The sequence below is a fragment of the Equus przewalskii genome, chromosome X, assembly GCF_037783145.1.
Source record: "Equus przewalskii isolate Varuska chromosome X, EquPr2, whole genome shotgun sequence".
NCBI classification, from domain to species: domain Eukaryota; kingdom Metazoa; phylum Chordata; class Mammalia; order Perissodactyla; family Equidae; genus Equus; species Equus przewalskii.
Window position 1 is genome coordinate 29334159 of NC_091863.1, and position 27252 is coordinate 29361410.

General features: G+C 35.6%; 1 protein-coding gene across 1 annotated transcript in view; it reads left to right on the forward strand.

Annotated features, from left to right (window-relative positions):
- CFAP47 (cilia and flagella associated protein 47) overlaps positions 1–27252 on the forward strand; it is a 422907-nt gene that overhangs the window by 59470 nt on the left and 336185 nt on the right. Inside the window, exons 18-21 of the mRNA XM_070603391.1 lie at positions 1132–1263; positions 5354–5431; positions 8452–8596; positions 12919–13013. Of these exons, the coding sequence (XP_070459492.1) occupies positions 1132–1263; positions 5354–5431; positions 8452–8596; positions 12919–13013 (450 nt within the window). The remainder of the gene's footprint in view (positions 1–1131; positions 1264–5353; positions 5432–8451; positions 8597–12918; positions 13014–27252) is intronic.

Genomic DNA, 27252 nt, shown 5'->3' on the forward strand with positions numbered 1-27252 from the left:
TAATTTTTTGCCATGAAAACTATGGCATTAATACTTTAGCCTTTATAAACTAATGCTGATTTTAGATATTTCATATGAGACTTTCTTCTCCTCTTGCCCCTTTTTTTCTTCCTGTCTGTTATTTTGTTTTATTGAAAAAAAAGATAGATGATTTGAAAAAAACATTTTAAAAAATGTGCATTGTTGATGTTACACTCCATATTTAATTACGAGCTTTTCCTTTTCTCCTCATTTCCACTCTGTCATCAGGACTGTTAGGGTAGCAGTTGGGACCTAGATCAAGACCGTTCTAGAGATGCTCTATTTATAGTTGTTGCTCCTGATTTAAATTGCAGGGGGGGTGGTTGTTTAAAGTGGTAGCAGAGTTTTTCTACTGAAAAATATATTAAGATCCCCCAATAGTGACAATAGAGATTAGCATTTAAGATCTTTCATTCAAGCTTTATATCTACGTCGTCTTCTGCCCAAACAAACAAATGCAGATACTCTTTTCTACTGTTACTTCAGAATTAGTTCTGAAGTCTATTTGTTCCTTTATCCCCAAAAATATCTTAACCCATTTCCCTTTAAATTATTCTGACTTAAAGTATGGTAGATAGGCCTAAATTGACCTCTGACAGACCACACCATAAATCCTTTGGTAAGTTACTTATAACTTTCCTAAAGGTCAAAATGAGATGTTAGACATTAGGATATCAAGGAAGTAATAAAAAAGAGGAGGTTACTTTATCATCTTGCCTCCCCACTAATTTTGCTTTCAGTTTTTAGGATCAGGGTAAAGGCAAGCTATCAAAGCAGTATCTAGAATTTTGGCATCTTCTCTAACAGATATATCTCATCTTTGTAAATTTTGTGAGGTCTTGAAAACACTTCAGATGATAAATTTCATCATCCTGTTTGAATTGGAAGATGCCACTACTGAAAGTTCTATTTGCTGGGTTAGGGGTGTAAATCCTTGTTGAAGTTCAAACTATTTGTGTATGTGGTGTTTGAAAATCTATTACAAAATCATCTTATGCCCTGTGCCTGGGGGTCCTCTCTCTAGGTAGTAGTTTGGAAGCTTTCCTATGAAAGTTTTGGAACAATACCTTTAAAGAATAATGTAGCATTTCTGCAAATTTTCAATTACAGGTTTGTGACCAGAGTCTTTTGTCTACCATTAATATTGTTCCATCACAAGGTATAATTCCATTGGGAGGGCTGACTGTTCTCAATATCTCCTGTACACCTACCGTGGCAGAAAAATTTGATACAAGAGCAAAGGTATGTTTATACATTTGTGTGTTTGCACCTTAGATATGTTTGTGTGGTTATTTGCTTAGTCATTGAAGATATTTATAGTAGTAAAATGTTGTATCCATGTTTATTCTTAGAAAGCATGTTTTAATGATTTCTTCTAACGGGATTGGATTTTAATGTTATGATACCAAAGAGTATTTTTAAGATTTCTGTTATTTTTCTAGCAATTGAGTTAGCGCTAAAAAAAAAATGCAGTTTTTAAAGATCTATACGACAAGCAACCTTACCTGTATCATCTGTTGTAGAAATGGTTGGCAGAACTTGGCAAGAGGATCTGTAGAAAATATTTTTGGTGAAATTAGATAATGGAAATTTTGACTAAGTTGAAATGAATTCCTGTAATCAATATGAGGCATTTTTCGTGTGAAATTAGAATGATATTTGGCATCTCTAAGTTGTGATAAGCCTTCACAGAGCAAAGGATGGCTTTTTTCATGGCATTAATTAGATACTTTATTTAATTAGATACCTTAGGAAAAAGTAATCAGTTTTGGAATGCTAATTCTAAATAGCTTTAATGACTATATGAACTGTAGGCAAATTCTATATGATTTTATAACCCACATAAAATGTTTTGCTATTTTATGTTCTGGAAATTTAGTAAATGAAAAGATATTACCTTGATTTTAGAGGCTTCTCTAAGTGTCCATTAAACAGAATAAATAAAACATGTAAGACTTGTCTGTGATAAATTTTATTTATTTTAAACTCAAGGAATGGAATATTCTTGATCTCCAATCTGATGATCAACTGTGTGCATTTACTCACATTAAGAAATAATATCTACACTGTCGTCAGATCAAAATGAGTAGCTTTAGATTTATCCCTCATTTTATCCTTCCATTTCCCATAACAATTAATTCTTAAATAATATTTAGCTTAATGTGATAAATACTGATTTGCTGGCCCCAAAACAAACAACCTAATTATTGTATCTTACTTTTATAAAGAAATATGTATTGAAAGGTGTTTATAAATTATGTATTGTGGTATATGGTCTGATTATGTATTGTGGTGTATGGTCTGAAATTTGGGCAGAATTTTTAAACGTAGTATTCTAGAAAAAATAAAAAACATGGCCACCATAATATATATTTTACTAAAATATTAATTTCCACTGTATTTTAGAGGATTATGCTGTTTTTACAAAGCTTACCTTTTTAACAGTATAACATAGTGAGATTCACTTATTCGTCCATTTAACACACATTTATTGGGCACACATTGTGTGTTAGTTTCTGTTGTAGATGCTAGGGATGCAAAATTGAACATTATAACCAGGGTCCTTGATCTCAAAGAGCTTACAATCTGGTGGAGGATACAAACAATTCAAAAGAAAATTAGAATATAGTGCAGTAAATACTGTGATGGAGAAATGCAGCAGCCTAAGGGAGTACACAGGAGAGGTTTGCAACCCAGGCTTAAAGGGTCAGGAACAGTGTCCTAGGGGAAGATAGATCGAAAAGACACCTGAAGTTAAGAATCAGCCAGATGCAGGCAGGCCTTGTGGCCGAGTGGTTAAGTTTGTGCATTCTGCTTTGGTGGCCTGAGGTTCACTGGTTCTGATCCCAGGCTCAGACCTACACACCATTCATCAAGCCATGCTGTGGCAGCATCCCACATGGATGAACTAGAATGACTTGCAAGCAGGATATACAACTATGTGTTGGGGCTTTGGGAAGCAAAACAAAAAAAGAGGAAGATTGGCAACAGATGTTAGCTCAGGGCCAATCTTCAAACAAACAAACAAAAAAGAATCAACCAGATGAAAGGGATGATAGTGGGGTGGAGGAGGAGAGGAGGAAAGAGAATTTAAGGGAGCTATCTCTTTGCCCCTATGCCTGACACATTCCATTTGTGCTTCCTTAAATGCTCGTAGTGTGACTAGACTATAGACTGCATGGATAATAAAAGTTTAGCATGACTAGATTATAGATTACATGGATGAGAGTGAGGAAAGGTGTATTTAGAGACCTGTGTAAGTTTTAGGTCATACAGGTCCTTGTCAACAACGTTAGGAAGTCTGAACTTCATCTTAAGAGCTAGGAGTTTTAAGCATGAGGATTTCACAAGATTTTTATTTTTCAAAGATCACTTTGGTTATAGAGCAGGCAGTAAACTGGGGCCAGCAAGATTGAGTGTGGAGTTAGTAGTCAGGTGAAGATGTCTGGGCAAGAGAAGATGGTGTTCTCTTTTAGGAAGTAGGATTCTAAACAAATTCTAGTCAAATTTAAGAGATGCATATATGTGGCTTGGTGATTGAAACGGGGTCACATATAAATAAAATAGGTCATTCAAAAGTGAGATTGGTGGTGGCAACATTCAGTGAGAAAGAGATCAGAGGATAAGTAGCAGATTTTAGAGGGAAATTGTGAGTTTGAGGTACGTTTTGGATCTCCATGTAGAGATGTCTGGTAAAGAGGCCATTGCATGTGCATATTGGTCTGAAGGCTAAGGATTAATTTTAGAGATGATAGAGATTATTTCTATTACCCCTGTGAAGATCAAAATGAGGGTAAGTGGGCCGAATATATTGATAAGTGAGAAATTGAAATGATAAACTTTGGAAGAAGTTGAATAAAGGAGAAAGTGGAGACAGGCGAATTGGGGCTGATCAGGAAAACATCACACACCAGAGACTTGAAAGTCCCTGTGACGTGTGACATCCAGGAACTATTGTCTCTGAAAATGAGTGAGAAAGCAGGGATGAGAGAAGGTTGTGAGCAAGAGGGATAGATGAATGTATGACTTCAGAGGTCTTGCATTTGTGAGGGGTGACATTGTCCAGGGTATAGTTTAAGTCTCTAAAGATGAAAAGGTCAAGGGAGCAGTGGGCTAGGGTGGTGAATGGGTTATGACAGGCAAGAATCTTCAGTGAATGACAAATGATGGGGAGATGAGTAAAAGGCAGCCATGGGGACTTGAAACTTATATATGGGGTTCATCAATGAAGAACATGTCGATTTGTAATTTCCTCTGAATCATTAAATCATGCTTTTTATGATTTTAGTCAAGTATTTTGTTTCTGTATTATATATTCTTTAAATAAAATGTGGAAGTCATATATTATTATGAATACAGCAATTTGGTTGATAAAACTATGTAGATGGCACATCGCTTTCCCCAATAATTCTGAAAAAAGAGTATTTGTGGTTTCTTTGCCTATAAAATTTGTTACTGGTTCTGTGGAAAGAGTGAAATGCACTCATATCTCTTTCTTAGATATAATATGTATTTAGATTTAAATTTAGAGCTTGACTGCTTCCTATTCTTCTATAGATAGGCTTTCAGGGAATGCTATTTTTGTGCTTCTGTGATTTTGCTTAGACAATTATATTTTCAGTTAATCTACAGTTCTTATTTTGTAGGAATTATACAGCTAAATTCTTATTTCACTATCTTAATTTTCTTCAAAGAAATTGAGTGCTTAGGAAGTCCTTGGTTCAAGTTTAGCTGCTGCTGCTTTCAAGTTTTGTGATCTCAAGAAAAAGGCCTCTCTAAGCCTCAGTTTTCCTCACTTGGAAATTAGGGTTTGACAGTAGTGACCTCACAGAATACTGAGGATTAAACAGGAGATAATGTATTTAGTGCTATACTTGGCCCATATACTCGGCAATTTTTAGCTTTTCTCATTATTATTATGGTCATTGTGGAAATTAGTATCTTTCTATGGGAAGAAGTATGTTTGCACTTAGTTTTCTGTTTGTTTTAATTTTGAATAATCGATTGAAATTAGGTAAATACAAAAGGGTTACAGAAAGTTTGAGGCAGTAATGTCTCGTCAAGTGGGTAGAACTCTGCAGTCAAATTCACAAGCTGTCGCCTGGTCCCATTCAGGGTGGAGATTTGTAAGAGGTGAACATTCACTCCTCTTAGGAATATCAATTCTGCATAAGAAGTGTGATGACAACTGCTAGAATAAATCTTGTGACATTTATAATATGTTATGATTATTTAAATTATAAAATGTTACATAAATGCCAGGTAGTACTTCAGCAGTGTGTGAGTATGTTTTAAGTGGTTTCTAAAGTGTTTTTTATTTCTTCTCAATAAGGTTGCTATTCACCGTGCAAATGTCATAGACCTTAGGATTGGTGGATCTATTGAAGTTGCTGATGTCGAAATCGATCCAGTGAGTATGTTACCTATTTGTGTAATCAATTTTGTGAGTGTGGTAATTTTGATTTGTTATATGTCCCTAGTCAGCCCATTTATGTTTAAAAAAATTTATTTTGCAGTAATTTGACACATTGAAATTAACACATGTACTATACATATAAATGATGAAGCAGAATAGTAAATGAAGGTTGAATTCACCACTGAACTTGGGTATCAGAACACTACCAATACCATGAAATCATCTGTAGGCTTCATCATGATCCTACCACTCTTAAGAGATAACTACTTTCCTGAGTTTTGTGATTATTACCCATTTACTTTTTCTAATTGGGTTACTACATATGTATGAATTCCTTAACTATTCATTATTTAATTTAGTTTGTTCATTTTTGAGCTTTATAACAAAGATGTACTGTCTTTGGTGAGGTACTTGTAATTACATATTGTGGCTCCAAAGTTCATCTAAGTTGTGTGGAGCTGTATTTTATTCCTTGTCACTATTGCTGAATAGTCTATTGTGTAGACATACTATAATTTGTAAACTCCTTCCGTTGTCCATCTAATTACATGTTTCTGGTTTTTTGTTATTACAAACACTATAGCTATGAATATTCATATACATATCTTCAGAGGTACAGAAGCAAGAGTTTCTCTAGGAGTGGAGTTGCTAAGATGTAGAGTATGTGCATGTTTGACTTCATGAGATAATTTCCATATTTTCTTCCCAAGTTTCCATCGACTCACATTCCATTGCTGCATAAGTTGTATTGTAAGAATTAACATTTAACAATCCTATTGAGTATAAAATGATATCTCACTGTTTTCTTGTTTCGCATTTTCTGAACTGTAGTCGTATTTATTTTTTGAATTATTCTATACCCTGGTAAAATGTTGTTCTACGATTGATAGAGTGCACACGCACATGCTGCTTTTTTTTCTGGCCAGCCTTTAAGGAATTAGATCTGGTCTCATCTACCCAAAGAAATTTTCCCTGATCCTTCAAAGCAGGCCCATATGTCCTTCCATTTTGACATTTGTGAGATGTTACGAACATCTTAAACTCTATGAACATCTCCAGCATAGCAATTGTCTATCATTTTCAGGTTGTCTGCACTTTTTTTTTTTCTCCTGATAGTACCCCAGCACCTAGCACCATTCTGGTGCTGAACTAAATTGAGCAGAAATTGATGAGGCTGCTGGTTGCCTCAGGTAGGGCCTCATTACTAGTCTGCACTTTAATGGCCTCACCACAATTCTGGGTCTGGCTTTAAGTTATAATTTTCTAACCTTTATTTTTTTCAGTGTTGAAGGCATGATAAGTCCAGATAGACTGACAGATACTAAGCTAGCTTGTCCAAGACTATGGCAATTCCTGGAGATTAAAGTCGATAGTGTCCACCGTGTTTTTTCCATTGCTATGGTGTCCCTCCTTGAACAGTATTAGACAAGTATTGAGACTTTCACTACTTTATTTCCTCAGATTAAAGACATTTGTGGCATGCTTTGCATGTTATGGTACAAGTGAGTAATTTATAGAACTTCACATTAATATGTATTTATCAATATTTCCTAATTATGTTGGATTTTAAACATAGCTGCCTATCTGCCCTTTAAAAACAATATTCTAGTATCACCAGATATTGTCAGCAACACATCTAATAACTGTATGGTGTTGACTATGTATCTTAATAACAATTAGGAAATTTTATCCAAATGAGCATATGAGAAAAGCCAGAATGGGATAAGAGGAGTGATTTTTTTGCATATATAAAGTATTAAACTTTCATTACCCATTTTGGATTTTACAGATTTCACCTGTAGAACTGGGTTGATATTTTAAGTGAAACAAATAGTGGTCAGTGGACCTTAATGTAGTATTTTCCTCAACATTAGGCTACTGTTGCCTCTTTCTCTTTTAATGTTATATGTAATTCTTTTACTAAGGAATAGTAGGGTATATATAGTAACTCTACCAGAAGGAGGAATCCTACAAAGTTTTGTGGTGTAGGCGTATGCCTGGCATATAAGCTAAAGTTAAGATGCATTCAATAAACATTCCTTATATATTTAAACTAGGTGTCAGATAGGTCCCAGGGATGCAAAAATGAATCAGGCTTAAGGTCCACTAGGAGAGGCAGATATGTGAAGAAGTAAATCGACTTTGTGATGTCATAAAATAAGTAAATATAAGGAAGGGATGTAGTCCTGAGCACAGCATAATTCACTGTGCTTTATCTAACTGGGCTTTGAAGGAGGCATGGTATTTTATCAGGCGCTTACAAGTTAGCGAAGGGCCTTCCTGACAGAAGGGACACCTGGATAAAGACAAGGAAGGCTGAAGCATCAGAGCTTGGTTGGAAAGGACAAGTCATACTGCTTGCTGAAGTATGAAGCGGTAGGGTGAGAGTGGAGCTAGGTGAGACTGGAGCATGAGGCAGGGGAAGGACCTGAGGAACTGTATGAGCCCTGCTAAGGAGCTTGGACATCGTCCTGTAGATGGAGGAGAAGCACCAAATTTCAAAATAGGAAGTGGTGTGCTCAGATTTTCAATTAGTTTAATTGTGACTTAGTTGTGTAGGGGAGAATTGGAGAAAGTCAAAATCTAGAAACGAAATGAAAAGTGATGAGTTACTAACTTCACACAATTATGATAAGGATAAAAGGTGATGAAGGAGGCAGAATTAATGGGATTTGGTAACATATAGGAGGTGGGGGGGAGGAAAATGTGACTAATTTTTACAGAGTACTGTAGTTAGTAATATCCTTGATAAACATAACAGTATAATTTTTCTATTGAGGTATAAATGACATATAATATTGTTAGTTTCAGGTGTACAACATAATGATTCAATATTTGTATATATTGCAGAATGATCACCACAATGTCTAGTTAACATTGTCACCAAACATAGTTACAAATTTTTTTTTCTTGTGATGAGGACTTTTAAGATATACTCTCTTACAGTATAATTTTTAGTTTATATTGTTTTCATAAAATATTACTCTACTATTATTTCCTTTTTAAAATTTTAGGATGTATTTAACTTCAGTGGCACTTATATTGGCTCTACCCAGATTATTCCATTTTTAGTAAAAAACAAAGGTATGACACGTGCCAGAGTGGAGTTTAATCTAGAATACTCTGAAGAATTTTCAATGGACTTTAAAGACAAATCAGGTATATATTTTATTCTATAATGATATTATTGTAAATGTAAAACAGTTTTAAGTTGCTCTAAGGTAGAATGTTAAAAAATACTATAAGTCAAGGAGAATTATTCTTAAATATTTTTAATGACTCGATACATGTTTTTCTTATACTCTATAACCCGTCATGGTGTTTCTTTTCTAGAAATACATCAATATTAATATCAGAACACTTGGTAATGCATGACATATAACCATGCTTATTGACTTAATATAGTAAGTTAAGTATGTTATGGATAAGTATTTGCTATAAATAAAAATAAAATTATTAATTGCTCAAGAAGCTCAGATAAATGTGTTTGGAGAGCTCTCTCTATATGTTTACTTATGTATTAGGTATCTTTGTGTTAAATAACTTTTAAAAAATAGACACCTTCGTAAGTGCATTTCAATTGTTTACTCCAGGGCTTGGCAAACTAAGGCCTGGGGGTTCAATCTCGCCTGACGCCTGTTTTTATAAATAAAGTTTTATTAGAATGCAGACACACTCATTTGTTCATATATTGGTCATGGCTGCTTGCATGCTATAATGGTAGATTTGAATAGTTGTGGTAGAAGTCATATGGCTTGCAAAGGCTGAAATATTTATTATCTGGACGCTTACAGAAAATGCTTGCCAACCATTAGTTTAGTCATTTTTTCTTCAACAAATATTTGTTAAAACCAATTATAGGCTAGATACCAGACTTTGCATCTATAAAGATAATAAGGTATCTTGAATGTTCTCAAGAAGTGAACAGTAAGTTTATCAGTCAGGGTCTCAGTAGTAAACAGTTGACTCACTCAGAGAGTTTAGCTGAACAGAAGTTAATGGAGGAATTATCTATAGAGATGGGAGGCAGAATAAAGGAAACCAAAAAGGAGTGAAGCTGTTACCACCTCTAGGCCTGAAGGAGCCAGAGGAGGCAAGATATTATTGGAGCCCTGTGAGTGGTGGAACTATGAAAGAGGGGCCAACTGATAAGAGCTATAGCTGTAAAAGAATGCAGCTATTGCCAGAAGTGTAGCCAAGGCAGGAAGACATGAGGGCATAAAATATACCTCCTACTCTCTGATATCCTGTTGGTGTCCCCTGTGCTTGAACCAAATTAGAGGCAGAAGAGCAAGGAGTCTGCCTGAATCAGTCTTTAGAGGTCAGGACAGAGCAGAGCAGAGAAAGATGGCTCTTGGATCTAAGTGACAAATGAAGACCACGTATTACAGGAGAGGTGGGCAAAGAATCAGGTTATTACCATATAGCATGGCCAGTGATATAAGACAAGGCAGTGTGTGGTGCTAAGGGAGCATATATTAGGGGAAACTAGCCAAGAATCAGTCATAAGGAAAGAGTTCTTGGAGAAGTTGATGCCTAATCTGAGTCTTGAAGAATGAGCAGGAGATACACAAGAAAAGGGGATGTGTGAAAGAATGCAAGAAAAGGCCTATCAGTGAGTCAAGATGGTGAGTAGTTCGGGATATCCAGAGCCTAGAGGCAGGACTGGAGGGGCAAGTGAGATCCAGGTTACGAAGGGTCTTTTCTGGACTTTTATCCTAGAGGTTAGGCAGCACCATTAAAGGATTTATATCCAGGTGACCGTGTGATTAGGTTCGTACTTTACTAATTTGCCTTTTGGAGCAAAGTCAAGGATGGGCTGCAGGAGAAGGTGAGTGTGGGAAGGGCGAGATGAGCGACAGGGAGATCAGGTAGGTGTTGTGGCCATACAGGTGAGAAATGATGAGAGCCTGAACTCAGGCAGTGATGCCAGGGATGGGAAAGAAGAGAATACAAGGTGCTGAGAAGTTAGAAATGCTCTGACTTGGTTACCAAGTGGACATGGGTAGTAGGGAAGAGGAGGAGGTCTCAGATCACTCTCAGGTTTTGACTGTAAGAAGTAGGTGGCTGGAGATACAATTCATAGTTGGTGTAGCACAGGAGGAGGATCAGGTTTAGGTAAGCATGCTGTGTTCACGCGGACTGTGGAATAGCCCAGGAATGATAACAAAAGGCAGTTGGAAATATGTGTAAAATCTATATTCATTTTGTAAAAATCTGAGTGTTGAAACTTTAGCTGCTTTAACACTTTACTCTCCCTATATACTTTCATGTACCTTGTTCAATGGATCACAGACTCTTGGTTATTCTTCAGAGCTGCTCTGCAAAGTACATTTCTTTCCGCAATTCTGCCTTAGCCCTAGCTCAGCCGCCCTTCTAGGCTACTGCGTCATCTTTGTAAATGCTTTCTCTGCCTCCAACCCTTTCTCCTCATACCTATTCCAAAGAGTGGTTGCCTTAAAGCAAAAGATCTCATCACACCTCTCCTCTGCTTAAAAAGCTTTGCTGGTTTCCTGTTACCAATAGCGTGGTTCTCAGCAGGCTGCTGACACAGTCTAGGAGGTACATAAGTTGATCTTAATGATTATTAACAGTTTGCAGTAAAGTTTATACTTAAAATGTCCTGAAAACTTCTTTTATTATTATAAGTATTTTAACACATCAGTGCCCTTCTGTGACGAATTAGACTTGGTTTTCCACATGACCGTTGCAGGATTCTTTGACAGAGGACTTATGGGAGAGGAAATGTGGAGATGCGCTGGGGTGACTCCACCTTGTCTTTCCAGTCGCCTCTCCTTTGTAGGCTCCATCGGCTCTCTCTGCTACTGCGAGACTGTGTTACGCATTTCCTCCCAACGGCACTGTGCTTCCCTTCTCTTAGGATGGTTCCTCCTCTTCTGTCCCTGCTGCCTGAGATCCCACCCTCTTTTATAAATTAACTTCAACCTCCTGCATCCTGTGAGTCATTAGCCCTGTTCCCACCCCTATCCAGTTGGTTGAAATTACTTTCTGTAACCTTTGCTGCCTTAGGACATCGTGTAAATTTTATTACACCACTAACCAAATTCTGCCTTATATCAGAAAGAGTTGTGTACCTGTTTGTGTCTGCTGCTACAGTGTGAGCTCTGTGAGGTTAAGGACTGCATTTTCAATTTTCGTTTTCTCTGGAGTTGTCCAGTATAGTGCTGTGCACATTATAGGCACAAGAGAAATATTTATTGAGGCTATCTTGGATTATTGCATTTCAAAAGCTATGTGTTTATATATACTCCAAGTATATTTATGAATATTGGTTTATTTATCCATCTATTTTTATTATGTTTTCTGTGTTCTAGGTATATATCCATTCTAGGTGGATGTTCTTTGCTGTATAATATGTGTATCTTTTCCCACACTGCAAACAATGCTTGTAGTAATATACCCTTAATGAGTTTTTTTGTTCCTTTGTTTAATAGTTTTTATTCATACATCAAGGTGAGTGAAATTGAGTAGGATGAAGGAGAGTGGGATGAGTTACTGAAGTTCTTTTCCAGACAGGGGCAATTGAAATTATCATTCCTTGGATTAATCAGAAAACTTTAGGGAGAAAAGAGGATTTTTAGAATCATTTAGATGAGGACAAAGGTGCTACTGTAATTAACATTTGATCTTTCAGGAACTTCTTTTAGAAGTTTATTTAGGAGTTGGCCCGGTGGCATTGTGGTTAAGTTTGCACACACTGCTTCAGTGGCCCAGGGTTCAAGGGTACAGATCCTGGGCGCAGACCTACACTCTGCTCATGAAGCCGTGCTGTGATGGCATCCCACATACAAAAAAAAAAATGGAGGAAAATTGGCTCAGGGCCAGTCTTCTTCACCAGAAAATAAAATAAATAAATAAATAAATAAATAAATGAAGTTTGTTTAAGTGGTTGTATTTTTTGACCCTGAGGCTTGCATTACTATTTGACAATTTTTTCTGTATCTCCACCTAATGCTTTTGTATCTGGAGTGATTCCATTTTGTTGAAAAATTTCCCTGTATAAAACTGTGTTTATCTTCTTTGTGGACTCTTTGAGGCATCAGGGTCTTCCCTGCTCCATCTCCACTGGAGAAGGTGTCTCCCAACTTTCTCAGACCTAAGATTCAATCAGTTACTTGACCTTCACCTTTATTCCTTTCCACATTCATCTGAACATGACTGTTATGTGCTTCTTGAACTTTGGAGATTTTTTAAAGTGGATTTACTCTCTTTGTTCTGCTGATTGAATGTATGTTTGCACCATGTTTGGATATCACTTTTGCTGATTAGAATCTTCGTATTAAGAGCAGTTCTTTGACCCAGCACCCTTATGCAGCCCTGCACCAATATTTCAGCGGCTGCTTTTTGACTGTTATGAATGTGTTAATGCAGTTTCTCGAGGTTTCATTTCCACGTTTAACAATGATATTATAGGTAAGTATCTGGCTTTTTTTTCATATGTCCTTTTTCTTGTCTTGTAGGGGAATTCACAGACCCTGCATTTCCTAACATATATGCTTTGGAGCTAGAGGAAAAGACATCTCTGGAATGTGGCATAGCATTTTCTCCAACAGAAGTAAGTTCAGCACTGTATTACTCATATTACTGGAGAGTAGTGGAGTTAAGATAATCCCAACTCAGAAGCTATCAACGATCAGCTAAGCTTTTTTTATAGGGGGTCTTTTTGTAATTTGTGAGCATGCCTGGGTGTACCCTTTATTTCAGTAAAATGATTGCCAGAGGTATCTGGCTCATGCTTGCAGAGTGTCTCAAGAGGTGCAGAGGGCACGCACAAGGAAGCTATGGTCTTGTGGTCTTGGTTATGCTTTCTAGAAAATTCAAGATATGACATGTTATGAAGGAGAGGAAAGTTGAGACTAAGCAAAAAAATCACTTATATTTGAGCTAGCATCTCCTTTGTACTTATATCTGAGTGGGTATGCTGAAGACTCTTGGAATCACTACCTGAAGCCACCAAAGATGTGCTAGGAGGATTTAAGAGGAGTTGCTGTGATACTGGCTCTTTTTATAGGGTCCCTTGATGTTTAGTGATTTAAAAACAGCAAACAAAATCAAAGAAAGTACCTTTCTTGGAATGTGCGAAGGAGGAAGGGGTACCATTGGCAAAGTTTCAGGGACCATCTCGGATACATTTTTGCTTCAGAGTTTCTGCAACAAAAATACCAAGGAGAGAAATTCTCGCTACCCATGATGTGGAAAGGCATATTGCCACATCCTCCCAAGCCAGAATCAAACTTCTATATGGCAGTTAGAGTGTAAGATTCTTATGTTAAAACATTTTTTATATTTCAACACAACTGGTATGGTCCATTGTACCTAATAAGTATAGATGAGAATGAACTAAATGAAAATAATTAATAACAGAAGAAGAAAGTGTATTGAATGCTAAGTACTTTCTTTAATAATCCATTTTTTAGTAATATTACTAAACTACATAGTTTGCTGAGACTGAATTTTATTTTAGGAGCAGTGATAGCTGTTATTTAGCTCTTAGGAAGAAAAAGTAAGGAACGTTTGAGGACGTGTTTAGATTTAAGAAAATGTTACAGATTAGTTTTGCCTTCTTAAGTACAATACATTGGCTGGGCTATGTTTTGTGGTTTTCGTGCACATGTGATTCACATGGAATGATACTGTCTACAGAGTTCACTCGTGTCTGTTCTAGTTTTAGACAACCATAGTGGGTGAGGTAGCAAAGGCTACTTTTCAGATATTAAAGAAAATGAAAATTCTTTTATCTTATACACAACACTAAGTATACTCAGATGTATACTATGCTGTATTTAGTTTCTGTAAGTTTGATGTAAAGTAATTATTCGTCTATGTTAATGAACAGTGATATGTAGATAGATAGTGTTTATTAGCAAGGCTATCAAGAAGAGAGGGAACATCTTTGCTTTTTTTGAAAATTGTCTTGTGAATACTTTTCTTTGGCCTAACTTAGGCTATCAGATAATATCAGAATACAAATATTATTTAGCTTTTCCTTTTATCTTTTCAGCAAAGGATTTTGAAGTACATGAAATATTGTCAAGGTGTTACAGTTATTTGTTGAATAATGAAATCTCTAATTTGTCTTTCTAATTCAGACAAAAAGCATAATTAACAATATTTGAAGAGATTTGGAGGATGTTTATCTTTTAAGTTTTACAGTATTCTAATATCTTTCGAAGCCTACTCACCTCTCACGTATCCTAACCATTTGCAAGTTTTGTAAGCATCAACTTATATTTTAATCTTGCATATCAGTGAGATTCTCTTCCTGATTATTAAGTTTTATTATCAAAATTAAATGAGAAATTTAGAAAAGCAGAAAGAAAAAATAAACAATAAATAGATCCTAATGCTTAACAATGACCCCTTGTTATATTTTGAGATATTGCTGTTTTTCTCTCCTATCTCTATACCTATATTTCTACATCTATAATTATAATGAAGTAATAATTTATGAACTATTTTTAACCTGCACTTTTTACTGAGTGTATCAATTAAAATGTTATGACTTGCTTTTTGTGTCATTATTCTAAATACAGTGTCATTTTTTAGGGATGATATATTTTATTTTTTATTTTTTTGAGGAAGATTAGCCTTGAGTTAACTGCTGCCAATCTTCCTCTTTTCGCTGAGGAAGACTAGCCCTGAGCTAACATTCATGCCCATCTTCCTCTACTTTATATGTGGGATGCCTACCACATACCACAGCATGGCGTGCCAAGCGGTGCCATGTCCGCACCCGGGATCCGAACTGGCGAACCCCGGGCCACCAAAGTGGAACGTGCACACTTAACCGCTGCAGCACCTATATTTTATTATTTTCTGGCTATGCTTTGTTATAGTTACTTAACTAATCCTTCTTGCTGTACACTTAAGATTTTTCCCTTTTTTTGCCTTTATAAATGAAACTGTAGGAAACATCCTTGTAGACAAATGTTTGCTTTCACATTATATGTTTTCATTATATCTTCCTAGAAGTGTAATAATTTAGTAAAACTCTAGGCACATGTTTTCGGCTGTTGATAGATGTTATCAAATTGCTGTCCAAAAAGATTATACCAGTTATATTATCTGCCAGTAACAGTGTAAAATGTTGCTCATTGTCTTCTTTCTTTGCACGAGTAGGTTGCATCAGTTACGTATGTATGCATATATAATGTTCTGCCAGTCTGATAGGCGAAAGATACATTTTAAATTATGTTTCTTTGATTTTTCTTGCATAACAACAGTAATGATTTATTTGCTAACAATTTGACCTGGTTGGTCCTATTAAAATTCTTTTAACTCTGGTAGGATAAGTAGCCTCTATTCTTTTCTTTTCAAAATATTATTGGCTATTTCTGTTTTATTTTTCCTGATGAACGGGAATAATTTTCTCAAGTTTATAGCTAAAATTTCTATGGGGATTTTGATTTGTGTTGCATTAAACAAAAATTTAGAGAGAAGTGATTTCTGTATAAAATTGAGCTTCCTATTCAGAAATAAGATATGGCTTTTATTTTATTAAAGCCTTTTCTACTGCTCAGCAAAATTTTGAAATATTTTGAAGTAATTTTTCTGTGCTGTTTTGTACAGTGTAATGTTTGGGTTTTATATATTTTTATGCTCTTATATTTTGAAAATTAATAATATTGATGAGGTGTAAAACTATCTGTCTCACTTTAACCTTCAGTTGCTTTTAATTATCCTTCCATTTACTTTAGAGTTTTCAGGAATACTTTAATGGACTGCAAGTATTGTTGTTTATCTCTTCCGTTTTAGTAATTATAATCTCTACCTATTTTTCTTACCGTGTTGCGTTGTTTAGAATTTCCAGAACAAGGTCAAATTATTTTCTTGGCTTACCTTATTCCTAATTTTCTGTGAAGCAATATAACATTTTAAGCCCATGTTGGGAAGTAATCTTTCTAGTACTTAACACAAATTTTAATCCAGAATAGATATAGTTTTTCTAATCTAGTGAAATATCTATATGCCATCAATCATATTATTATTCAAAGGAGGAAGACAATATGATATATAATTTGGCATTATATTTGTAGCATTAGTGTATTTTTTGGCACACATCAGACAATCAGTAAATATATATTCAATGAATGAGTTAAAATGCAGTGAATAAACCTGCACGTTTCTTTCTAAGAACTTGTTGTATTGTTTCTTTTGGATACTTAGAATTGGAATTGATGAGGAGAGGATACGTGTATTTTAATTATTGGTACATATACCCACATTGCTACCACAAAACTTGTATCGATTTATATTTCCTTCAGTAGTCATCATTCAACAAATATTTATTGGGCACCTACTAGATATGTTTCATTGTTCTTGACCTTGGGGTTATAGTAGAAAGCTTACATCCTAGTGAGGCACCATGCGGTCTTTTCTTCACATCTTCTTTACACTGGGTATTATCATTTGCCAATATAAAAGACACATGTGACTAAAGTCCAATGTAGATATTTTTCTTTTGTCACTTGTGCTTTTTGGTGTCATATCTAAGAAGCTATTACTTAACCCAAGTCATGAAAATTTGTTTGCTTCTATGTTTTATAGTATTAGCTCTTACATTTACATCTATGATTCATTTTGAATTATTTTTGTATATGGTGTAAGGTAAGAGTCCAACTTTATTCTTTTGCATGAGATGTCCATTTGTCTCAGGACCGTTTATTGACAATATTATTTTACCCCATTAAATTGCCTTGGCACTGCAGTCTAAGGTCAATTAAACATAAATAAAAGTGTTTATCTCTTGACTTTCAATTCTACTCCATTGATCTATATATCTATCCTTATTCCAAAGTCTCGATTACTCTAGCTTTCTAGTCATTTTTAAAATTGGACGATGTGAGTCCACCAAATTTGTTCTCCTTCTTTGGTAATATTTTTGGCTAATTTGTGTCCCATTCATTTCCAAATGAATTTTAGAATCACCTTGTCAACTACTGCAAAAAATCCAGCTGGGATTTTGATAAGGGTTATGAAGAATCTGTAGATCAATTTGGGGAGTAGTACCATCTTAACAATGTTAAGTGTTATAATCCATGTACATAGGATGTCTTTCCATTCATTTAGATCTTCTTTAATTTCTTTCAACAATGTTTTGTAGTGTTCAGTGTACAAATTTCCCATTTATTAACTTTTTTCTAAATTATTTTTGATGCTGTCGTAAATGGAATTTTCTTAATTTCATTTTCAAAGTGTTCATGTCAAGTGTATAGAAAAACAATTAATTTTAAACGTTGATCTAACATTCTTCAACAATGTTGAACTCATTCATTAGTTCCAATAGATTGTTAGTAGATTTCTTAGAATTTTCTATATACAAGAACCTGCCATGTGCAAATAGAGAAAATTTTACTTCTTCCTTTCCAATCTGGATGGCTTTTACTTTTTTTACTGCCTGATTTCTAGACCCTCCAGTACAATGTTGAATAGAAGTGCTGAGAACAAACATCTTTACCTTGTTGCTGATTTTAGGAGGAAAGCATACATCTTTCACCTCTAAATGTGGTGTTAGCAATGTGTGTTTTTTGTAGATTCCTTTTATCAGTTTGAGGAAGTTTCCTTCTGTTCCTAGTTTGTTAAGTATTTTGATCATGAAAGAATGCTGGATTTTGTAAATTTTTTGGCATTCATTTTGATGATCACATGATTTTGCCCTTTGTTCTATTAACGTGGTACATTATATTGATTTATTTTTTGCATGTTAAACCAACCTTATATTCCTGCGATAAATACCACTCGATCATGGAGTATAATCTTCTTTATATATTGCTGGATTCAGTTTCCTAGTATTTTCTTGAGGTGTTTTGCATCTATATTCATAAGGAATATTGATCTATAACTGTGTTTTTGTTTTTTAACTGTCTGTTTTTGGTATCAGGGTAATATTGACTTCTTAAAATGAGTTGAGATGTGTTTTCTCCTCTTCTTTTATGAAAGAATTTATAAAGGTTGTATTAATTCTTCTTTAAATTAGTGATGTATTTCACCATTAAAATCATCTGCTCCTGGGCTTTTCTTTCTGATTACTAATTCAATTTATTTGCTTGTTATAGATATGTTCAAATTTTCTACTTCTTTTTTAAATTATAATAACCATCCTTTAATTGATAATTATATAGTACTTAGAGTTTATAAAGTGCCCTTATATCCAATATCACTTTATTTCCACATGAATCCAATAAGATAAGCATTGAGACCTTAGATTTTTCTCCTTTCTTCAATCGTTGAAGCTGAGGCACAGTGAGACGAAGTGACTTGTCAAGGCTAGCTGCTGGTGACCTGTAGAGCTTGGGCTATATGATCTTATGTCCTCAGCCTCCTGACCCACTTAGCCTTCATGATACCATGTTATAAATCCAAACGTGACAGAAAATAGTATATATTTCTTCAGCCTATGGACACAAAATTCTCATATCCATTCTTTAGGTTTATTACTTTCCTCCTAGTCATTAATATTCAAAATCTTCAATTTCATAAAGTTGCAATCATCAAAATGTCGATTAGCACTTTTGTATGGTCTCTTTTGTGTTCCATTTTCCATATTTTTGGGAATAAATTTGCAGTCACAATTTGTTTCTTCTAGGATTAAGTTTATTTGGAGAATAATTTCTAGATGCTTAAGCCTTTGATTATATCTTACAAAGTTGTCTGTAGAAGCAAATAAAGAAAAACCCATAATAGAATGGAATCAAAGAAAAGAAATTGACATTTGTCAGGATTTTGTAGAATATTGGGAAACATTATCTTGAATTAAATAGATCATAATCTATACAAGACAACTCAAAAAATTAATTCCATGTCACTGGAGATGGCATGATTACACTACTTGACAAGGTATCTGCTATCCCAGTTCTTAAACATGAATAGCATTTCTGTGTCTGGTCAAATCATGGGTAAACTTTTAAAAAAATTTGTTGCATATATTCCTCTTAGTAAAAATTTATAGCATCCAGGATAAAAGGAGAGTTCCTCTTGTTTCTCATTCCTCAATTCTTTTTTTGTCAGTATTGCCTGTTAGATTTCATATAGATTTCACATGAGTCTCCTCTATCTTATGACCCACTTTGGATGGAGCCCATTGAATGTTGGTTTAATTTCCTATTGCTCGTTCTGAAATGACCTTGTGTTCCTTTAGTAGTTATGTTTTCTCTCTTGGAAACTTTGTATTTTACTGGAATCAGTTCTCTGGCTTCCTTTCAGAAAACTATAGGCCAATAGTTCCCCCATACTTCCCTCCCCACTTCATCTGTATCTTAGTAGTTTTCTCTAATACTTCTTCCAGGCAAATTTCCCTGTTTCTTTTTTTTTTATTGAGATGTAATTGATGTATAACGTGTTCATTTTAGGTGTACAACATAATGATTTGATATATGTATATACTGTTGAATGATTACCACAGTAAATTTCATTAACATCCATCACCATACACAGTTACAAATTTTTTTTCTTCTGATGAGAACTTTCAAGATCTACTCTCTTAGCAACTTTGAAGTATACAACATAGTGTTGTTAACTATAGTCACCATGCTGTATATTATATCCCCAGGTCTTATTTATCTTATAACTGGAACTTTTTACCTTTGGGTGAAGGTGGTTCAATTTTCTGTTTCTTCTTGAGAAATTTTATCTAAGTTATCTAATTTATTGGCATATAATTATTCAGGGTGTTTTCTTATTATTTTTATTTCTGTAAGGTATGTAATAATGTCCTCTCTTTCATTCTGGTTTTATTAAATTGAGTCATCTCTCTTTTCATCTTGGTCAGCTTATCTAAAAGTTTGTCAATTTTGTTGACATTTTACAGATTCAACTTTTGGTATTGTTGATTTTCTGTAGTGTTTTATATTGTTTGTTCATTCATTTCCATTTTATCCTTTATTATTTACTTCCTTCTGCTTGCTTTGGGTTTAGTTTGCTTCTCTTTTTTCTTGTTATTTAAGATGAAAGGTTAGGGTATTGATTTGAGATCTTGCTCATTTTTTTGTATAGGTTTTACAGCTATACGTTTCCCTCTAAGCATTGCTGTACCTGAATCCCAAAAGTTTTGATATGATGTGTTTTCATTTGTATTCATCAATGTTTTGAATTTCTTTTTTTTTTTTTATTTTCCGTTTCTGGTTTATTTTTCTTAAGTAATTTTATTGGGATTATAATGGTTTATAGCATTGTGTAATTTTGAGTATACATTATTGTTTATCAATTCTTGAATACACTTCATCATGCTTACCCCAGTAGTCTAATTTTTATCCATCGCCATACATATGTGCCCTTTTGTCCCTTTTGCCCACTCCCAACCCCCTTCCCCTCTGGTGACCACTAATCTGTTCTCTTTATGCATGTATTTGTTATCTTCCACGTATGAGTGAAATCATGCGGTATTTGTCTTTCCCCGTCTGGCTTATTTCGCTTAACATCACACCCTCCAGGTCCATCCATGTTGTTGTAAATGGGACTATTTTGTCTTTTTTAATGGCTGAGTAGTATTCCATTCTTTTTTTTTTTTTTAAGGTATGCTTTTTGGTGAGGAAGAATGGCCCTGAGCTAACATCTGTTGCCAATCTTCCTCTTCTTTGTTCTCCCCAAAGTCCCAATGCATAGTTGTATGTCCTAGTTGTATGTCCTTCTAGTTCTTCTGCATGGATGCTGCCACAGCATGGCTTGATGAGTGGTGTGTAGGTCCACACCCAGGATTCGAACCAGTGAACCCCGGGCCACTGAAGTGGAGTGTACGAACTGAACCACTCTGTGACCAGGCCAGCCCCTGCAATTTCTTATATAATTTTTTTGGACCCATTTGTTATTTAGGATATGTTGTTTAATTTCCACATATTTATTAATTTACCAAATTTCCTTCAGTTATTGATTTCTAATATAATTCCATTGTGTATTACTTAAATTTAAATTTGAGACATTTTTATTACACTCTATCTAGGTCATTTAAATCTAAAAGAAACAACTAAGAGACTTGAAAATTATTGTATCTGGATTTATTTATGTGTTTGTGCATGTACGTGTGCATATGTGTCTGTGTGTACGTGTGTGTGAATATACAATGGTAGAGGGAAGGGAATCCTGATTTTCAAAATAAGCTTTAGTTGGATTATTTTTGTTTAATTTTTTAAAATATGTACTCTTATAATTTTGATAGAAACAAAAACTCAAAAAGAAAATAATCCTTTTATAATAAGTTAGTATTTTGAAGTATTAAGGTATGTCATTCTCTTATTCAATGCCTGCATCTTGCATGTACACAGAGGTGTGCGCACACACACATACACACACACACAAACATTCTTCAGTAAGGAAATTAAACTAATAAGTTTGTACAGTAATTTAATCTGTGTGTTTTTAAGTATGTTAAGGTCAAGTTACGCCTCTTAAATAAGTCTATATTGTGGTTTATTTTTTCGTACAGTGGAAGTATGTATTATTTTTGTGTGTGTTGGGGGGAAGATCGGCCCTGAGCTAACATCTGTTGCCAGTCTTCCTCTTTTTGCTTGAGGAAGATTGTCGCTGAGCTAACATCTGTGCCAGCCTTCCTCTATTTTATGTGGGATGCTGCCACAGTGTGGCTTGACAAGCAGAGCTAAGTCTATACCCAGGAGCCAAACCTGTGAATCCCGGGCTGCGGAAGCGGAGCATGCCAACTTAACCACTGTGCCACCGGGCTGGCCCCATACTACGTTTAATGTCATCATTCATCCACAAAAGCATTGAACTTAAGTGTCACTAAAAATTAAAAAAAATGTATAGTCCAACTTAAATCTGTTACATGACTTTTTGGGAGAATGCATATGCAATTTGATATTTTCATTTTTTGAGTCCAGTTTACTGTTTACTACTATCAACAATTAAAAACTTGTAAGTCTGTCTTTAAATGTTTAGATTGTGGCTCTTCTAAGGTGCTAAAAATTGATTATAAAATTAAAATAAATTATATGTATTTACAGTTCCCTGGAGTACCACACATTGCTTAAGATTTTGAATTGTTCTGCCTTTACTGGGTATTTTAAAGGGAGACTTACTTAGTGGATTGGAGTATAATTCAGTCCAACAATGAGAAGAACATAAAATCCTGCATTGACAGCGCACCATGTGAGAATTTACTTACTAAATTTTTGCAAGTGAGGCAAATTGATTATCTGATTTCCAGTCATTTCAAATATTCTCCACTATGTTTATAGCTAGCTATAAGTTGTCTGTCTTTGTGTGTGTGTGTGTGTGAGAGTGTGTGTAGATGTAAATAGCCAGTGGGTGCTCTCTTGGTTGATCTATGTAGCAGGAAAATGTGAAATCAGCAATAAAAGACTTGATTTATTCCTAGTTGCAACCCTTCCTTTCCTACACTGCACCCGGTTTGGGTACAATCAAAAGAGCTGGAGGGTAATTTCAGTTGTATTTGGTACCCTTGGCTGGAGTAGTCTGTTTACACCAGGTCATTCAAGTCCTTCCTTTCCTTGTGCGCCACTCACATGTCTTCTGGGCCAGTGTATAGAGTGCTTCCCTAGATGGTAGCCACTAGCCACGTGTGACTATTTACATTAAACCATAAATTAATTAAAATTAAAAGTGTATTTCCTCAGTCAAAACACCACATTTCAAGTTCTCAGTATCCACATATGGCTACTGGACGGTGCGGAACATTTCCACCATCACAGAAAGTTGTACTTGACAGTCCTGGTATAGATCTCCCCCTATTTTTACCCTTTCGTTTCCTGCTGCTTGGCTCAGCTTCTGCCCTGTGGCACAGGCTGGTTAAGCCGTAGCGGCTCAGTTGCTCTGCAGCTCTCTGCAGCTCTCATCTCAGCTGCCCTATATTTGCCTTAAAGCTCTTGAAAATGAGGGAGAATTGTTCACTCTTTTTTTTTTCACCAACCTTTGTCTGCCCTTTAAGGATATGCAAACTTTGGGTAGACTTTTCACAATGGTTATTCTAGATTTATAGTCATTCTTGCAGGAAGCTAAGATTGATCCTTTAAGGATTAAAAGAGAGGATATTTGAATGAGCCCCTTTTCTATTCATAAGCAATTTTGTCTACCAACACTAGCTGGGGGACTGAAATCTTTTCTTCATCAGAATATCGTTTTTCAACTTGCAGTATTCCTTGGTTTGAATGACAACATCTAGGAAAGCACTTAGATTGGCACACATCACAGAACTTTCAGGGTTTTCCAGCTTCATTGGATACCTCAGTGGTTTCACAATGATAGGACTCATCTTTTCTCTCTCTGTGTCACTGAGTTTCTGTGTGAAAGATAAGTCTTGTACTTTTACAGTTTTGCTGAGGGCATATGACTTACATGAGTGAAGAAATCATGGAACCTCTCAATTTTGCATTCTGGGTAATTACAGGGCTACCTTGGGTAAAACCACATTTTATGTGAATTGTCTGTGAAGATGCGAGTTAAGAGAAGTCAAGTCCAGTATGACTTCCCATATACACACAATTGGCAATTAGAAAAGGCAGGGATTGACTCTCAGCTCTGTGAATTCACACAGTGTTTTAGAAAATATATATGTGTTTCAGGAGGGAGAAAAGCCTCATCTTAAATTAGAAGAGACAGTCAAGGGCTCAGACCAGTACGTTGAATTATCTTGATAATTACCAACATAATCATCATCGACAACATCAGACATTCTTGAATAAAGCCCACAATCACGCTCTATGTTAAACCTCTCCCACCACTCCAGCCTTCCACTCCTATCATCCCTGACTTTGGGACCCAGCAGTAGACCCAATGACAGTCAAGACTTAATACCCAATAACTGTCAGGATTTAAATCATCATGATCCCTGTTTACCTCACTCATCCGCAGAAGTGGAGCTCTCTGTGAGTAGATTCTCATCCCTACTAGCTCTGAATTCCCTTACACTTGGCTTTCTTTCCCTTCCCCTCTGCCCTCTGGGATCCCTGTATTTACATAAGTCCTCTAGGTTTTTAGGGATTTTTTTCTATTCATGGTTTCTTCAATTATGAACGTGGCTATCTCTAGGGCACTGCTGCTCATGTAGCCTTTCCTAGGGATCTGGGTGTGCCTCTAGAGGTGATGCTTTCTGGCAGCCTTGCTGCCTGGGTTGATTTTCCTACATGTATATGGGAAAAAGAAATTTTCCTCTACCTTTCTAGGTTCTTCTGGCTGGTCTAAGCATTAAATTGACATGAGACAGAATAACAGGAGAAAATCAAACAAGTTTAATAACATATATACATGGGAGAAGCCTAGGAAAACTGAGTAACTTGCCAAAATGGCTGAAGCCACCACCTTAAATAACATCTTCAGCTAAAGACAAAGGAGGATGTTGGGGGTAGTGGTTTGGGGCTTCAAAGGGGAGGAAAGCAAGTCACATGGAGGTGGAAAAGCAAATGTTTGGTAAACAAATGTTTGCCATGCCTTGCAAAGACAATGGAACATGGAGAGGACTTTGATGAAATGGGCCTTGCTAAGTTCCTCCCTGTCCATGTCACCCAGTTCATATTATACTGTAGTTCTCCGTGGTGATAGCTCCTTCCTGGAACAGGCCTTCTATCTTAAATTCTTTTAGGCAGTTAGAGGAAAGGTCAAAGTTTCTTCCTGAGTCTTTTGTTCTTAAAAATAATCAGCCCGAAATAATCCTCAAGGCAAAGAGACACATTTTGGGGTGTCAGATTAGGCTCCCCAAAAATGGTCTTTATCTGTTAAAAATGTCTGCTTCTTTGAACTTTGTATTATGTGAATTTACTATTCCCTCTTACTCTGAGTAGTAATTTCTAGACATTGCTACCAGCCAGGCTTTTTATCTATTCTGCACCCTACTCCTCTCATTTTCTAAGTGATTTCAGTATCCTCTGGAGGTCCGTCCAGAACCCTAGCCTCTCATTTCCTTGTTTTCACGTTTCCATTAACCTCCTCCTCCTTTCACCTCAGCTTCTTCCATTGAGAACCTATCTCCATCCATCACAGTCAGCTGAAGGTGATGGTTTGGCAAACATACTTTTAGATATTATTTGACTTTAAAATATGAGTATATGTTATATGAAAAAAACGTAAAGAATAAGATAGTAACCTAGAAATAATATGAAAACTATTAAAATACATATGATAGAAAGTATCGATTTATATTAATACTCCAAATAAGAAAAAAAAGGCAGACAAACTAGAAGAGGAAAAATAGAAATGAGATAAAATGTAACTAGTTGCTGATGATTAATAGTGAGAAATTCCAGTGGAAAGAGGATCAAGCAAAGTTTTGTTTTAAGGACTGAAATATGAAAGCAGGTAGTATTTGTACATGAAATATATCTTTATTCAATTTACTTCTTGACGTCTGTATTCTGGTGTCACTGCAGAAATAGATTATCATGGGAATGAGTTGGTTCCTCTGATTTGTCAAAATAAATGAAACATCCATGAAAATAAAACATGCTACAGTATTTTTGGGCTTCTATAATTATGTTATGAGAACAGACTATTTACAAAAGATTCTATGACAGGAGGTGGAGCTAGCAGTGGTATAGCCGGTGTCTTCGTCTGTTTGGGCTGCTGTAACAAAATACCACAGACTCGGTAGTTTATAAACAACAGAAATGTATTACAGTTCTGGAGGTTGGAAGTCTAGGATCATGGGTCCACCATGGTAGAGTGACGGCCCTCTTCTGGGTCGCAGACTTCTGTCTGTGTCCTCACGTGGTGGAAGGGCTAGGGATCTCTGTAGTGTCTCTTCTATAAGGCATTTATCCCACTCGTGAGGGCTCCAGCCTCATGAATAAAGCACCTCCCAAAGGCTCCACCTCCTAATACTGTCACCTTTGGGGGTTAGGATTTCAACATGAATTTGGGGGACACACTTTCGGACCATAGCAGCCAGCTAAGGTTAAATAAAAACAAAATGAAGACCCAGGTGTTTTGCCTAGTAAGATAATATGCATGACTGGAGCTGTAAGTATACCCTTTCTATTATTGAGCTACTCATTTAAGTTAGACCTTTTCAGATTGTCAGCATGGGCTTTATGTGTATGGCACAGCATTAAGTATATGTCCCTCTGAAACCATCAATGCTTGTTGTCATGATCTTGGAAACTGAGATGTGTCTCTTTCCTACATTTAAAACGTTTGCCATTCTGGCCTATTTCCCTTCTCCCCACCCCTAGAAACTTATCAATAAGCCATAGAGCAACAGTTGTTGCAGGATTGATATTTCTAAAATTATTTCAAACATAAATAATGTTAGTTTTTAATAAAAAATCAATACATAGTTAAAAAATTAAATGGGTCGTTAGAAAAAATGACGATCATTTTCATATTTTATAATTTGAATAAGCTGAAATGCAGTAATAATTTTTACATATATAAATATTTTAGCATTGACATTACTTCAGTTGCATTTTCTGTTCTTTTATGTATAATTTTATTTTTTATAAGTTTAAATTTCTAATAAATTGTATAATTTATAAAATTTTCAGTTTAGTTTCCAAAATTGATATTTGGGTCTGGAGCCGCTTCCAAATACTGCAGGCACACTGTCCGCTGGTTCTTTAGTTTTTAATTGATGAGCTCAGGGTGAGGAAATAAATTACCAATTAGAATTCAAGGTTTTGACCATTTCAATTTTTTTAAATTAATTAATTTATTTTGAGGAAGATTAGCCCTGAGCTAACATCCGCTGCTAATCCTCCTCTTTTTGCTGAGGAAGACTGGCCCTGAGCTAACATCTGTGCCCATCTTCCTCTATTTTATATGTGGGACGCCTGCCACAGCATGGCTTGAGAAATGGTGCCATGTCTGCACCTGGGATCTGAACTGGCAAACCCTAG